This window comes from Trachypithecus francoisi, unplaced genomic scaffold, assembly GCF_009764315.1.
Source record: "Trachypithecus francoisi isolate TF-2019V2 unplaced genomic scaffold, Tfra_2.0 Lachesis_group20, whole genome shotgun sequence".
Taxonomy (NCBI): Eukaryota; Metazoa; Chordata; class Mammalia; order Primates; family Cercopithecidae; genus Trachypithecus; species Trachypithecus francoisi.
In genome coordinates, this window is record NW_022681466.1 from 55,487,825 (window position 1) to 55,502,344 (window position 14,520).

General features: G+C 52.4%; 1 protein-coding gene across 2 annotated transcripts in view; it reads left to right on the forward strand.

Annotated features, from left to right (window-relative positions):
- Positions 1-14,520, forward strand: part of ANKRD13B (ankyrin repeat domain 13B) — a 22,268-nt gene continuing 7,748 nt past the window's right edge. Inside the window, exon 1 of one of the 2 annotated variants that reach the window (XM_033184413.1) lies at positions 1-620. In XM_033184413.1, the coding sequence (XP_033040304.1) occupies positions 78-620 (543 nt within the window). In that variant the 5' untranslated portion in view covers positions 1-77. The remainder of the gene's footprint in view (positions 621-14,520) is intronic. The other variant, XM_033184414.1, reaches the window with a different exon arrangement.

A 14,520-nucleotide genomic window follows, 5' to 3' on the forward strand; every position in this document is an offset into this window, starting at 1 on the left:
CCGGGGCGCCCGGTCCCCTTCCTCTCTGCCCATCATCCCCGCATCCCTCGCCGGCCGCTCGGGCTGAGGGCCGGGCTATGCAGCTGCGGGGAGCAGGGGGCTGCGGGCGCGCGTCCCTGCGGCGGCGTCCCCGGGGCCCGCGCCCCCTGCGCCCCCGCGCCCGCTGCAGGCGCCTGCTCCCTCCGTCGAGCCGCGTCTTTGTGTGCGGGGGTGTGGGAGGCGAGCGCGAGTCCGCGCCGCGCTGCCGAGTGCCCGCTCCCTCCCAGGGCGGGTGGGGGCCTCTCCGCGCCACCCGCCGCCGCCGCCGCCTCGCGAGGACGCCCGTCGCCCGCGCCGCCCGCACCGCGCCGGGCGCGCCGCCCCCGCCCGCCGCCGCTCGCACATGCCCGAGCCGCAGCCCCGCGAGCAGGCAGCGCCGCCCCCCCGCCCCGCGGCCCCGGGCCCCGGCTCCGGCGCCGTCCCTCCTCCCCGGCCGGGCGCCGCGGCCCCGGCATGAGGAGCGGGCGATGATCCCCTCCAACGCCTCCGCCAGGAAGGGGCCCGAGGGCAAATACCCGTTGCACTACCTCGTGTGGTACAACCGCCACCGCGAGCTGGAGAAGGAGGTCCGCGCCGGCCAGGTAGGAGCGCTGTCGGGGCGCCGCAGGGACCCCACGGCCAGGCACGCCCGTCCGGCCAGGGGAGGGAGTGCGGCGCGGGCTGTCCCGCCTCCCCGGCGAGTTTGCGGCGCGTCTTTGTTTGCGGCCGCGGCTTTTGTGCTTGTTGACCGGGAAGGGGTGATGGGAGCGGGCCCTGCCCGCTCCCCTCCGGCCGGGACAGGCGGGACCACACGTGTTTCGGACCCTCCTGGATGGGGGTAGGGGCCACTGTGCCCCTCCTCCGCCGGGGCAGTGAGGGCTGCAGGGAGGGGCTGCGGGCTGGATCGGTGTTCCATGTGGTGGGAGAGTCCGCCCCAGACAGTGGAGCGGCGACACCTCCCGAATGAGGTTGCGGAGGTGGGAAAGGCTTGCGTGGAGAGGGGGCCATAGGTCAAGGATGGAGAAGAGGCTGTGTCACACTCCTAGGCATCCCAGCCCCACCCAGCGCCCTCTCCCCAACGGTGAGCGCTTTCTCTTTTTTAGCTCTCAAACTGGGCAGATCCTTGGATCCCTCAGACCCCAGCCCCAGCTCAGGAACGGGGAGTGGAGAAAGACCCTCTTGGGAGGCCCCAAGGGCCTTGTCCAGGTGCTGAAAAGCGCTCTCCTGCCCGCTGGTGCTGGGGCCTGGCTTCTAGGCACAGAGAAAGCTGGGGGGCCCTGGCTGCTGGAAGGACTTGAGGTTCTGCACACGAGGTGGGCTCCCTGGTTTCTGCTGGTCAGTAAGACCACGTGGGTCACCAGCTTTGGGCTGGGCAGTGGTCTCCAAGAAAAGGGGAAAGGGGGATGTCTTCTGGCCATGCTTCAGGACAAAGGCAGGCACAGGTTACAGATTGCCACTTCTGCCCTTGGCACCCAGGCCACAGGTAGGCACTCATGGCAGAGATGACCCCCCCTCCAGGGTGGGCAGCAGGAGCCAGAGCTGGGCCCAGGCCCCACGGGTTGCTGCAGGCTGAGAACCCCAGTTTCAGTCTGGGTCTGAGACCTTGGGACCATGGGCTGGGGGTGGTTAGCGCAGTTGCCTGCTGTGGGAATTTACCTTCTGAGGGCCACTTCTTGAGTCAGGAGAAGTTCAGTCTGAGGAGCTGTGCAATTGCCGAGGGAAGCATGGAGGTGGAGGGCAGGCCATCAGACTGAGCAGGCTGGGGGTCAGGATGTGTCTCTGAAGTCCCACGCTGAATCAGCCCCGAGGCCTGTATGGCATCCAGCTCTGCATGGCAGTCCCTGTAAATATCCGAGTGACCTGTGCCTGCAAGCCTCTGGGCGGGTCTGGGTGACCACTTCCTGTTACCTGTGCTTACGCCAGCACTCTCCAAGTTTTTCTTTGGACTGAACTCCTCAGACTCTGTCTCTGTTTATTTATCATAAAGGCAGTGCTCTGCAGCCATGAGAGGCCTGTTAAAGAGAGTGGGTTACAGTGCCCCCGGGAAACAGATGAACAAACAGAGCACCAGCCCCTGCCCTCAAGGAGTCTCTGTTCTGGTGAAGCAAGTGTGGACAGGGAATTCCAGGGTGATGTGCAGAGTGCTAAGACATGGCCAGCCACCCTCTGCTGGCTCTTCTTTGCTTTCCTTCCCTGAAAGCAAAAGAAGACAAGCCTCATGTGGGAAGAACTTCCCAGGGGTCCAAGGATCACTAGGCAAAATGCTGAATCTCCAGAATGCCTCAGTCCCACTCCCTTGCCTGAGGGTGGGTGGTCCTTTTACTGCAGAGACTGGAGAGAGGCAGAATGCCCTGGGAGAAGAGACTTCTCCAACAGGCCTCTCTGCTGATAGTCCTGAAGTGGGTGGCCATCTTGCTGGGGTGGGGGGCACTGGAGCCGCTGCAGGTAGAGGTGTTGGGGGCTGCTCATTTGTTTCTCTCTCCCACCCCTCTGGCTGCCTCAGAAACAAGGTCCCAGGTTCATCCCTACCCCTGCCCCAGTGAGTTAATGTCTCCTTGAAATGGACTGCCTGCCCTGGATGCAGGCCAGGGGGAATATAGGGCGCTGGTGGAGGTTAACCCTTGTTCAACCACAGAGGAGCCAGGCCAGTCCTCTCCTTCCCTTGGGCGTGCCAAAAAGGGGAATGCCACTCCGTGTGGGTGGGAGAGTTCCCTGGTTGTCTCCCCCTTCGAGGACTGGCCCAGAGTGAGGCTTGTATCCAGATGTACGCTGCCTACTCCCCAGGGCACCAGGCTCTGTTTTCTGCAGGGGTACCTGAGGACAGCCACCTAACATCATGATAAAAGCACTGTGGAACCCTGGCATCCCAGCCAGGGGTCCCTGGCCTCTGGTCCCCCTGGTACCAGCAGCCACAGAAACAGCTCAGCTTTCCTCAAGCACTCAGGAGCCGGGTTTCCCTGGTCTTGGCTTGGCATAGCTGCCTCTTCTTCACTCCAAGAAAGCCCCGCAGAGGCCCTCCGTGGGCAGGCTTGGCAGTGCAGCTGGCTGAGGAGGGGGTCAGCATGGCCACCTTCAGAGGAGGTTAATGGGCTTTACTCAGGCCCTAATTGTTTTGCTGGAGGCTGGAAGCAGGGAGTGGTAGGCAGATAGGAGGTGCCCGGTGAAGGGAAGGGGCACCCAGCAGTGCTGTGATGCCGGCACGGTGCCCTGCTTGCCGCCATGCATGTTCCCTGCCAGGTCAAGGGGGACAGGGTTGTAGGCCAGGGAATGTGCCAGTTCCCCCTTGCCTGGCATGGCCAGCTGGGCATGGCCCTGGTTCTGAAGTCACGAGTTCCTGGTGTTCCCTGGGGTGGGAGCAGGGGGAAGGGTTAGCCTGTGCAGCTCCCGTGGGAGGGACATGTATAGGCTGGGCTTGGGGAGCAGGATTCTGCCCCTGGCAACCAGAACCCTGAAGTGGGCAGACTGTGGTCCCAGAGAAACATTTTTCTTCTCCCTGGGGCGTTCTCCATCATGGGCTTGCTTCCTGCTTTCCCTGTTCACTCTTCTGACCTAGAGGCAGGGGAGATGGGTTGTGGGGCCCAGGATGTGCGGGGAGCACTTCAGACCCCTCCCTTTGCCTACAGTAGGCAGTCCTGGATGTGGGGCATCACCACAGCTGGTAAGCTAGGAAGCTCAGGAGAGGGAGCCGCAAACCCCAGAAACCAAAAATCAGTGTGTTCTGGGATGAGGGGTAGGGGCTGCACGGGCAGGATGGGAGGGGCGACATGGAGGGAGAAGTCCAGGGTGCAGCCCCCACAGCCCATGGCCTCCTATGCAGCTTGAGGATGCATCCTGCCTCCCTCCCCTTGAATGAGCTCAGGCAGACCTGCCCCTGTGCCCCACGTTGGGCAAGAGAGGTCAAGCAACGACCACACCAGACTCCTGCTTTCCTCCCAGTGGGCTGGGGAAGGGGCTAAGCAGGCACGGCTTTGAGCACAGGCTCTGCGTCCCTCACCTTCCTTGCAAGCACCATGTTTAGTCCATACAGTAGGTGTATGCTTTTCATACTTCCCTTAACCAAAGGATTCTGCTCATGCTAAAGGAGTTTGGAAAGTACCCTGCTAGTGCACGCGGGTGTGAGGGGTGTTCCTGTGCAGATATGCTGGCAGCGCACACACTCGTTACGTAGGAATGGACTCCTGCAGGGCAGAAGGCAGCTGGGCACGCGTGTGCTTGTACACTTAAGGGCACGTGTGAGTACCTATGAGCATATGGGTGTGTATTTGTATGGTACCTGTGTGTACTAGCGTGTGGTATGTGTGCCTGAGTGGAGGCCCGGGGGCTTTCTGCCCAGGGAGCCCCAGCTACGAAACTCCAAAGACCCCAGATTTTGACACCAGCTGAGGCCTGCTGGGATAAGGAATCTCCATTCTCTTGGTGGGGAGGGCTGGGTGTTGGGTTTCATGGGAAACCTTTTCATTCCAGCAATTAAATAGCTAGAGGCCTCTGCTGAGGAGAAGCTGATGGCCTCTGCTGAGGAGATTAATGAATTCACCTACCTGGGTCCAGGGCAAGGTGCCACTTGCACTGCAGGTGGCACTCTGGGCTTGTGGGGAGAGCTGCTCTGGGGCTTGGCTGAGTGCCTGGGGTTCTGCATGGGGTGTATGGGGTGCTGAGCCATCCAGGCCTCCCTGGGGAGGTACGCTGGGGAGCACTCCTGAGGTGTGGGGATGGGGAGGGGCACCCTGCCTGCAAGGGAGTGCCATCCTGTCTCTGGGGCCTGGAGCTGAGGCACCTGAGTGGGAGGGAGGCAGCATCTGGAGCCCTGAGGTGAGGCAGGGGCCCTGCCAGCTCCCTAGGGCCTTATTAGCTGCAGCGGCTGCGGCATGTGGGGCAGGGCTGGGAGGCCTGGATGGCTCAGCACAGCGCCATCGGGAGGCTCCGGACTTCTCCAGTCAGCTCGGGTCCTGTGGCCCTCTCCCACTCCCCCTGCAGGGATCAAGACCCCAACCAGGTTGCAAGCCCAGGGGTCTAGCCCAACCAAGATAGGACAAGAATAAACGTTGCTCCCCTTCTCTGTGGGGGGTCACAGCTCAGAGGCCAACAGGGGCCAGGCCCACTGGTTTTTTTGAGGTTCCCAGTATATTGAAAAATGAAGAAATGTCAGAACAAGGCTATAAAAATTATATAAATAATCTTAAATTATTTAAAATGTTTCATTTTTGACAAAAGAGTTCATGGTCATGCTTTAAAATATTTAACTGTTGATAGAAGATGCGTTATGAAAAGCGGTGCTTCTTGCTCTGCCTCTCCCACCTCCCCAGAGGTGACCACTTCGAACACTCCTGTCATTTACCTCCCTAATTATAAACAATATAGTTCCCTCCCCTCCCCTCCCCTCCTTTCCCCTCCCCTCCTTTCCCCTCCCCTCCCCTCCCCTCCCCTCCTCTCCCTTCTTCCCTCCCCTCTCTCTCTCTTTCTCTCTCTTTCTTTCTCCTTCTTTTTTCTTTTTTGATTTTTTTTTTGAGACGGAGTCTTGCTCTGTTGCCCAGGCTGGAGTGAGTGGCGCGATCTCGGCTCACTACAGGCGCCGCCACCACGCCTGGCTAGTTTTTTTGTATTTTTTTTGGTAGAGACGGGGTTTCACCATGTTAGCCAGGATGGTCTCGATCTCCTGACCTCATGATCCACCCGTCTCGGCCTCCCAAAGTGCTGGGATTACAGGCTTGAGCCACCGCGCCCCGTCTCTTTTTTCTTTTTTAATAAGACAGGTTCTCACTCTGTCACCCAGGCTGGAGTGCAGTAGTGTGATCACGGCTCAGTGCAGCCTCTGCCTCCCAGGCTCAGGTGATCCTCCCATCTCAGCCTCCCAAGGAGCTAGGACTACAGGTGCCACCATGCCCGGCTAATTTTTGTATTTTTTTGTAGGGATGGGGTCTTGCTGTGTTGCTCAGGCTCGTCTCGAACTCCTGAGCTCAAGTGATCCACCTACCTTGGCCTCCCAAAGTGCTGGGATTACAGACCTGAGCCTCCCGTGCATAAACAATATACTTCTGCAATGATTTCTTGGTTAATTGCCTTCCCCTCCTTGTGCCCCCTCAGCCTAGTACTCTATGCACTTGTCTAGCAAATATTTATGTGCCAAGTGCTGCCTGGGGAGTGGGGAACCAGCAGTGAACAAAGCAGACAGGGACCTGGCTGATGGGGCTTTGTTCAAGGTGCAGGAGGTGCTAAACAGGCACACTTGGTTGGGCAGTGGATAGAGCCATAGCAGCTGTCACCTCAGATGGGCTATCAGGGTGGGCTTTTCTAAGGAGGTGACATTTGAGCAGCAGCCTGAGTGAAGGGAGGGAGAAAGCCTTGGGGCTCTCTGGAGGACCCTGGAGAACGTTCCAGGGAAGGTCGTTGGCGAAGGGTGGAGCAAATGAGTTCAAAGAGAAGTCTGGGGCCATTGGATTCCCTGCTAACTACTATGGGAAGCCACTGGAAGATTTTGAACTAAAGAGTGTCAGGACCTGAGTAACACTTCACAGGATGACTTTAGCTGCCATAAGTGAGGTGGACAATAGAGCTTGGGAACCAGGGGAGCAGCAAAAAGACGGTGAGGGGCTGCCAGTGAGAGATGGGGTGGCTACAGCTGCAAGGTGGTGGAAACTGGGAGGCTTCTAGGTCTGTTTCGAAGGCAGAGCCTACAAGTTTTCCTAATGGGTTAGATGTGGAGGGTGCGGGAAAAAGAGGAGATAAAGACAGTTTCAAAGTTGTTGTTTTTTTTTTTCCACCTGAAAATGAAGTAAATTCAGGTGATGTTTACTGTTTACAGGGCAGGTGCAGCTGTCCAGGAATGCAGAAAACAAGGAAAAGTTAAGAAAGTCATTTCCAGAATGAAGAAGGCAAGAGAAAAGGCAGGAGACATCATGGAAAGCCAGGCTGTCCCATTTTGTTTCATGGACTCAATGATCTTTTTATATTTTCCTGAGGATGTAAATTACTGTTTTCCCCCAAAGAGTTTTCTTTTATTCCCTGCATCGAGAGAATTTCCTCTGGGTTCTTAGCATCTAATTTGTATGTTTTGGTTTGTTTCACATGGGAAGCTTTCATCAAGTGTCCGGTTTCTCCTGGCTGTTGGATCATATTTAAGAATGGGGCTGTGGAGTTCAGGGATGTGTGGGTGCTACTGTAAGGTGATCAGGTGGCAGGCTGGCCTGTTCATTGTAGGGTCACCGGATGTCTGTATTCTGAGGTCTTTGGGACAACTTCTTGCTCGGGTGGATAGGGTGGTGGTGGTGTGACCTGGCTGCCAGTAGTTCAGGACCCAGGCAGGGAAGGGGCTGCGGTTTCACGGGTCTCTGGCTTTCAGCACCATACCTCATCCTCTGCTGTGTTCAATGCCCCTGAGTCCAGAGCATCTCATGCCCAATTTCTGCAGAGAATAAACCCCTGGTGTCCTGTGGTGAGGAAGGGGTTAATGAGGCAAGGAAGGGAACCAGGGGGCTCTGAATTGTAACCAGCCTCCCTGCACTCAGCTGTAGCCTCACCTCCACCTCTGCCTTCCCCACTGCCTGCGGGTCCTACCTACACCTTTCAAGGGGGGCTGGGGGTCATCCGGCTTGCTCCTTACACGGACGTTTCCCTCTGTGGCTGCTTTAGTTTTGGCTTCCTCGGCTCCCCTAAGCCAGTTGGTGAGGCCCTAGCCACTTTCCCTGTTCTCAAGTGTGTTGAAGTTTCCCATCTGCTGACATCTCTTTATTCTTGTGGGTTTTAAATATTTTATTGACTTTTTTTTTTTTTTTTTTTTTTGAGACAGGATCTGGCTTTGTTGCCTAGGCTGGAGTGCAGTGGCATGATCTCTGCTCACTGCAACCTTCGGCTCCCTGGCTCAAGGGATCCTCCCACCTCAGCCTCCCAGTAGCTGGGACTATAGGCATGCACCACCACGCCTGGCTAATTTTAGTGTTTTTTTGTAGAACGGAGTTTCACCACATTGCCCACGCTGGTTTCAAACTCCTGGGCTCAAGTGATCTGCCCACTTCGGCCCCCAAAGATTACAGGCATGAACGACTGTGCCCAGCCTGACATTCTTTTTTTTTTTTCTTTGAGACAGAGTCTCTCTCTGTTGCCCTGGCTGGAGTGCAGTGGTGCGATCTCTGCTCACTGCAACCTCCACCTCCCAGGTTCAAGCAATCCATGTGCCTCAGCATCCCTAGTAGCTGGGATTACAGGAATCCCCCACCACACCCAGCTAATTTTTGCATTTTTAGTAGAGATGGGGTTTCACCCTGTTGGCCAGGCTGGTCTCAAACTCTTGACCTCTGCTGACCTGATCGCCTCGGCCTCCCAAAGTGCTGGGATTACAGACGTGAGCCACTGTGCCTGTCCTCCTGAGATTCTTATACATTTAACATTTTTTGGCACTCTTCAATCCTTTGTACAGATTCAGGTTTCCATCTGGGATCATTTTCTTTCCACCTGAAGAACTCCTTTGAACATTTCCTGCACATCTGGCAATAAATTCTTTTAGTATTTGTTTGTCTGCCAACATATTTATTTCTTCTTCAGTTTTGAAGAATATTTTCACTGGGTATAGAATTCTAGGTCAATACCAGTCATACTGGATTAGAGGAAAAAAAAATTATAGGTTGAAAGTTTTTGTTTTTGTTTTTCCCCCCAGCACTTTAAAGATTTCATTATATTGTTTCCTGGCTTGCATAGTTTCTGATGAGAAGAATGTAATATTTCCTGTATTTGTTCTTCCATACATAATGGACCTCATTTCTTTGAATGCTTTTAGGATTTTCTTTTTACCACTAGTTTTCAGCATTTGATTATGATGGACCTTGGTGTAGTTTACTTCGTGTTTGTCTTACTTGGGGTTCACTGAGTTTCTTGGTTCTGTGGCTTTATCTTGGTATTAGTTTCCACAACAAATTACTACAAACTAGGTGGGTTAAAACAACAAATATTTGGCCAGGTGAAGAGGCTCACATCTGTAATCCCAGCACTTTGCGAGGCTGAGGCGGGCAGATCACAAGGTCAGGAGATCGAGACCATCCTGGCTAACACGGTGAAACCCCATCTCTACTAAAAATACAAAAAATTAGCCGGGCGTGGTGGCGGGCGCCTGTAGTCCCAGCTGCTGGGGAGGCTGAGGCAGGAGAATGGTGTGAACCCAGGAGGCGGAGCTTGCAGTGAGCCGAGATCACGCCACTGCACTCCAGCCTGGGTGACAGAGTGAGACTCCGTCTAAAAAAAAAAAATCTCTCTCACAGTTCGGGAGACGTAAGTACAAATTTGAGATGTTGGCAGGGTGGCAGTCCCTCCAAAGGCTCTAGGGAAGAGTCCTGCCTTGTCTCTTTCAGATTCTGGTGACTGGGCCACAATCCTCTTGGCTTGTGGCTGCAGAACTCTAGTCTCTGCCTCCATCTTCACATGGCCTTCTCACCTCTGTGAGTGTCTTAGAAAGACACTTGTCATTGGATTTATGGCCCCCTGGATGATCCAGGATTATCTCATCTTGAGATCCTTAATTATGTCTGCAAAGACCCTTTTTTCAAATAAGGTCCCATTCATAGGCTCTGAGGGTCAGAATGTGATGTGGACATGTCTTAGGAGGGGCACCATTCTTCAACCCACCATAGTAGTTTTTATCACATTTAGAAAAATTTTGGGTCGGGCGCGGTGGCTCAAGCCTGTAATCCCAGCGCTTTGGGAGGCCGAGACGGGCGGATCACGAGGTCAGGAGATCGAGACCATCCTGGCTAACACGGTGAAACCCCGTCTCTACTAAAAATACAAAAAACTAGCCGGGCGAGGTGGCGGGCGCCTGTAGTCCCAGCTACTCGGGAGGCTGAGGCAGGAGAATGGCGTGAACCCGGGAGGCGGAGCTTGCAGTGAGCTGAGATCTGGCCACTGCACTCCAGCCTGGGTGACAGAGCGAGACTCCGTCTCAAAAAAAAAAAAAAAGAAAAAAGAAAAAGAAAAATTTTGGACATTCTTTCTTTTTTGTTTTATTTATTTATTTATTTATTTATTTATTTATTTATTTATTTTGAGATGGAGTCTCCCTCTGTCACCCAAGCTGGAGTGCAGTGGCACGATCTCGGCTCATTGCAACCTCCCTTTCCCAGGTTCAAGCGATTCTTCTGCCTCAGCCTCCAAGTAGCTGGGACTACATGTGCCTACCCTCACGCCTGGCTAATTTTTGTATTTTCAGTAGAAACGGGGTTTCACCATATTGGCCAAGGCTGGTGTTGAAGTGACCTTGTGATCCACCCACCTTGGCCTCCCAAAGTGCTGGGATTACAGGCATGAGCCACCATACTGGGTCTGTTTCTCTAAATTTGTCTTATTTGTCCTACTTCTTTATTCCATCCTTTGGGATTCCAATACATATATGTTAGAGTGCTTGATAATGTCTTACAGATTATGAGGCTCCATAGAGACAGGGTCTTGCTCTGTTGCCCAGGCTGGAGTGCAGTGGCGTGATCATAGCTCACTGCAGCCTCAAACTCCTGGGCTCAAGGGATCCTCCTGCTGCAGCCCCAGAGGAGCTGGGACTACAGCTGCTTGCCACCATGCTCAGCTAATTTAAAAGTTTTTTTTGTTTGTTTGTTTCTGTAGAGACAGGGTCTCGCTGTACTGCCCAGGCTGGTCTTAAACTCCTGAATTCAAGCCAACCTCCTGCCTTGGCCTCCAAAAGTGCTGGGACTATAGAAGCCCAGGCAACTTTATTTTTCAGTACTATTTTTCTCCTCTGTGCTTCAGTTTGGAAAGTTCTATTGCTGTCTTCAAATTCACTGATTTTTTAAATTGTACAGTATCTAATCTGCTGTTATTTTCATTCAGTGAATTTTTCATTTCAGTTACTGTACTTGTCATCCTTAGATGGTCCACTGGCTTCTTTTTTATACCTCTCATTCCTCTCCTCATGAACATCTTTTTCATGTTTTTCTTTAAACTCTTGAGTATATTGAGCCACCTATCATCTTTATCACTTCTGAGTCTTGTTTCTATGAAATTATTTTTCTCCTGATTATAGATTATATTTTCTTCTTCTTCTTTTTTGGAGATGGAGTCTCACTCCATTGCCCAGGCTGTAGAGCAGTGGCGCCATCTTGGCTCACTGCAAGCTCCGCCTCCCAGGTTCACGCCATTCTCCTGCCTCAGCCTCCCGAGTAGCTGGGACTACAGGCGCCCGCCACCTCGCCCAGCTAATTTTTTGTATTTTTAGTAGAGACCGTGTTTCACCGTGTTAGCCAGGATGGTCTCGATCTCCTGACCTCATGATCCACCTGCCTCGGCCTCCCGAAGTGCTGGGATTACAGGCATGAGCCACTGTGCCTGGCTGTATCTAGTAATTTTTAACTGAATGTTGGACATTGTAAATATGACGTTAAGCATCTGGATTTGTTATTGTCCTTTAAAGAGTGTTGGGCTTTGTTCAGGCAGACTAGGTAAATTACTTGCAAATCAGTTTGACCTTTTTGAGGCTTTTTTTTTTTTTTTTGAGACAGAGTCTTCCTCTGTCACCCAGGCTTAAGTGCAGTGGCCCAGTCTCAGCTCATTGCAGCCTCAACCTCCTGGGCTTAAGGGATCATCCTGCCTCAGTCACTGAGTAGTTGAGGCTACAGGCACATGCTACCATACCTGGCTAATTTTTTGTATTTTTTGTAGACATGGGGTTTTGCTGTGTTGCCCAGGTTGGTCTTGAACTCCTAGGCTCAAGTGATCTGACTGCCTCAGCCTCCCAAAGTGCTGGGATTAGAGGCATGAGCCACCATGCCTGGCCTTTGATGCTAACTTTTCTTTTCTTTTTCTTTTTCTTTTTTTTTTTTTTTTTTGAGATGGAATCTTGCTCTGTTACCAAGGCCAGAGTGCAATGGTGCAATCTCGGCTCACTGCAACCTCCGCCTCCTGGGTTCAAGTGATTCTCGTGCCTCTGCCTCCTGAGTAGCTGGGATTACAGTCACTCATCACCACACCTGGCTAATTTTTTGTATTTTTAGTAGAGATGGGGTTTCACCATTTGGGCCAGGCTGGTCTTGAACTCCTGACCCCAGGTGAGCTGCCCGCCTCCGCCTCCCAAAGTGCTGGGATTACAAGCATGAGCCACTGCACCCAGCCTGAGGCTAATTTTTAATTTGTTAGAGTGGGTCTAGGTGAGCCTTTTCTCTAGGGATAGTTTAGCTCTACTACTAAGGCATAACCCTTCTGGGGTCTGATTAAATATACTTCTGCACTCTAGGAGGCTGGAGCTTGATTATCTCCCTGCCATTGGTGAGCTCTGAGAATTTACCATTTTAGTGTTCCTTTTTGCATAGTATTACTGAGTTTCACTATTCATATGTGTAGTTTAGTATCCAGCAAAACTCGAAGAGACCCCTGTGCAGATTTCTGGAGTTTTTTGAGTAGTTTACTCCTTTCCAGAACTGTGCTCTCCTGCAACTTTTAGTACCTTGGCTTCCCTGAACTCCTGTCTCCATCTTCTCAGCCCAGGAAGAGCACCATGCTCTGCTCGGGCTTCCCCTCCTTGAATTACAGTCTGGAATGTTCCTCCAGGCAGAAATCCAGGGATGTTACAGAGCTCACCTTTTTCATTTTCCTTATTTCAAGGATCACAGTTCCGGACTTCTAAAAACAGTTATTTCTCTTTACGTATATTTTCTATATAGAGTATGTGTGTGTGTGTGTGTGTGTATTTGAGACAGGGTCTCACTCTGTTACCCAGCCTGGAGTGCAGAGGTGTGATGATACCTCACTGCAGCCTCAGCCTCCCAAGTTTAAGTGACCCTCCCACCGAGTAGCTCCGAGTAGCTGAAACTACAGGCACAGGCCATCATACCTGGCTAATTGTTTTGTCTTTTTCTAGAGATGGGGTTTTGCCATGTTGCCCAGGCTGATCTCGAACTCCTGTGCTCAAGCGATCCTCCAACCTTTGCCTCCCAAAGTGCTGGGATTACAGGGGTGAGCCACTGTGTCCGGCCTTCATATATTCTGCAGCAATAATTTTCTCATTGTTTATGGTGGGAGAGTAATTTCATTTATTGTGATAGAAGTCGAAGCCTTTTTATTGGCATTTTAATCAAGTTTTGAGGAGGAGAGGAGGGAGTTACATGCATGTGGTCAGTACACTGTTCTTTTTTTTGGAGATGGAGTTATGCTCTTGTCGCCCAGACTAGAGTGCAGTGGTGTGATCTTGGCTCACTGCAACCTCCGCCTCCCGGGTTCAAGCGATTCTCCTGCCTCAGCCTCCTGATTAGTTGGGATTACAGGTACCATGCCTGGCTAATTTTGTATTTTTAGTAGAGATGGGGTATCTCCATGTTGGTCAGGCTGGTCTCAAACTCCCGACCTCAGGTGATCCGCCCGCCTCGGCCTCCCAAAGTGCTGGGATTACAGATGTGAGCCACCGCGTCTGGCCTGTCAGTTCACTGTTCTTAACTAGAAGTCCTAGACTCTTGAAATATATTTAAATACTTACGTTTAAGGCCGGGCTCAGTGGCTCACACCTGTAATCTCAACACTTTGAGAGGCCAAGGCAGGCGAATCATTTGAGGTCAGGAGTTGGAGACCAGCCTTGGCAACATATCAAAACCCCATCTCTACTAAAAATACAAAAATTAACCTGGCATAGTAGCGCCCGCCTGTAATCCCAGCTACTAGGAAGGCTGAGGCACGAGAATCGCTTGAACCTGGGAGGTGGAAGTTGCAGTGAGCCAAGATCGCACCACTGCAGTCTAGCCTGGGTGACACAGTGAGACTCTGTCTCAAAAAACAAACAAACAAACAAACAAAAGTTATGTTTAACAAACATGCTTTCTAAGCCAGGTGCAGGAGCCTGTAATCCCAGCTGCTTGGGAGGCTGAAATACGAGGATTGCTCAAGCCTAAGAGTTTGAGACCGGCCTGGGTGACATAGTGTGACCCTGTCTCCATTAAAAAAAAAAAAAAAGAAGATTTTGTCTGGGCACTGTGGCTCACACCTGTAATCCCAGCACTTTGGGAGCTCGAGCCAGGTGGATCACCTGAGGTCAGGAGTTCAAGACTAGCCTGGCCAACATGGTGAAAACCCATCTCTACTAAAAATACAAAATACTAGCCAGACGTGGTGGCGAATGTCTGTAATCCCAGCTACTCAGGTGGTTGAAGCAGGAGAATCACTTGAACCCAGGAGACAGAGGTTGCAGTGAGCGGAGATTGCGCCATTGTACTCCAGCCTAGCCAACAGAGTGAGACTCCATTTCAAAACACACACACACACACACACAAAACAAAACAAAGCTTTTATCACTTTTATCACACAACAAAAATCTCATGCAATGTAATCATGTTATTCACAAAACTATAGGATTTGTACAAATTTTAATGCATAGTGTCCCACACGCGCAGGACCTGGTTGTGAAACTGTATGAATACCGTGGACTTGTTATTTCATTCCTGTCTATTACTATAACTGTTTGTTAAACCTCACTCAATGATAATGTCAGTGATCTAAATTGGTAGCCCTTCCTGGAGGTGGTTTGGGACC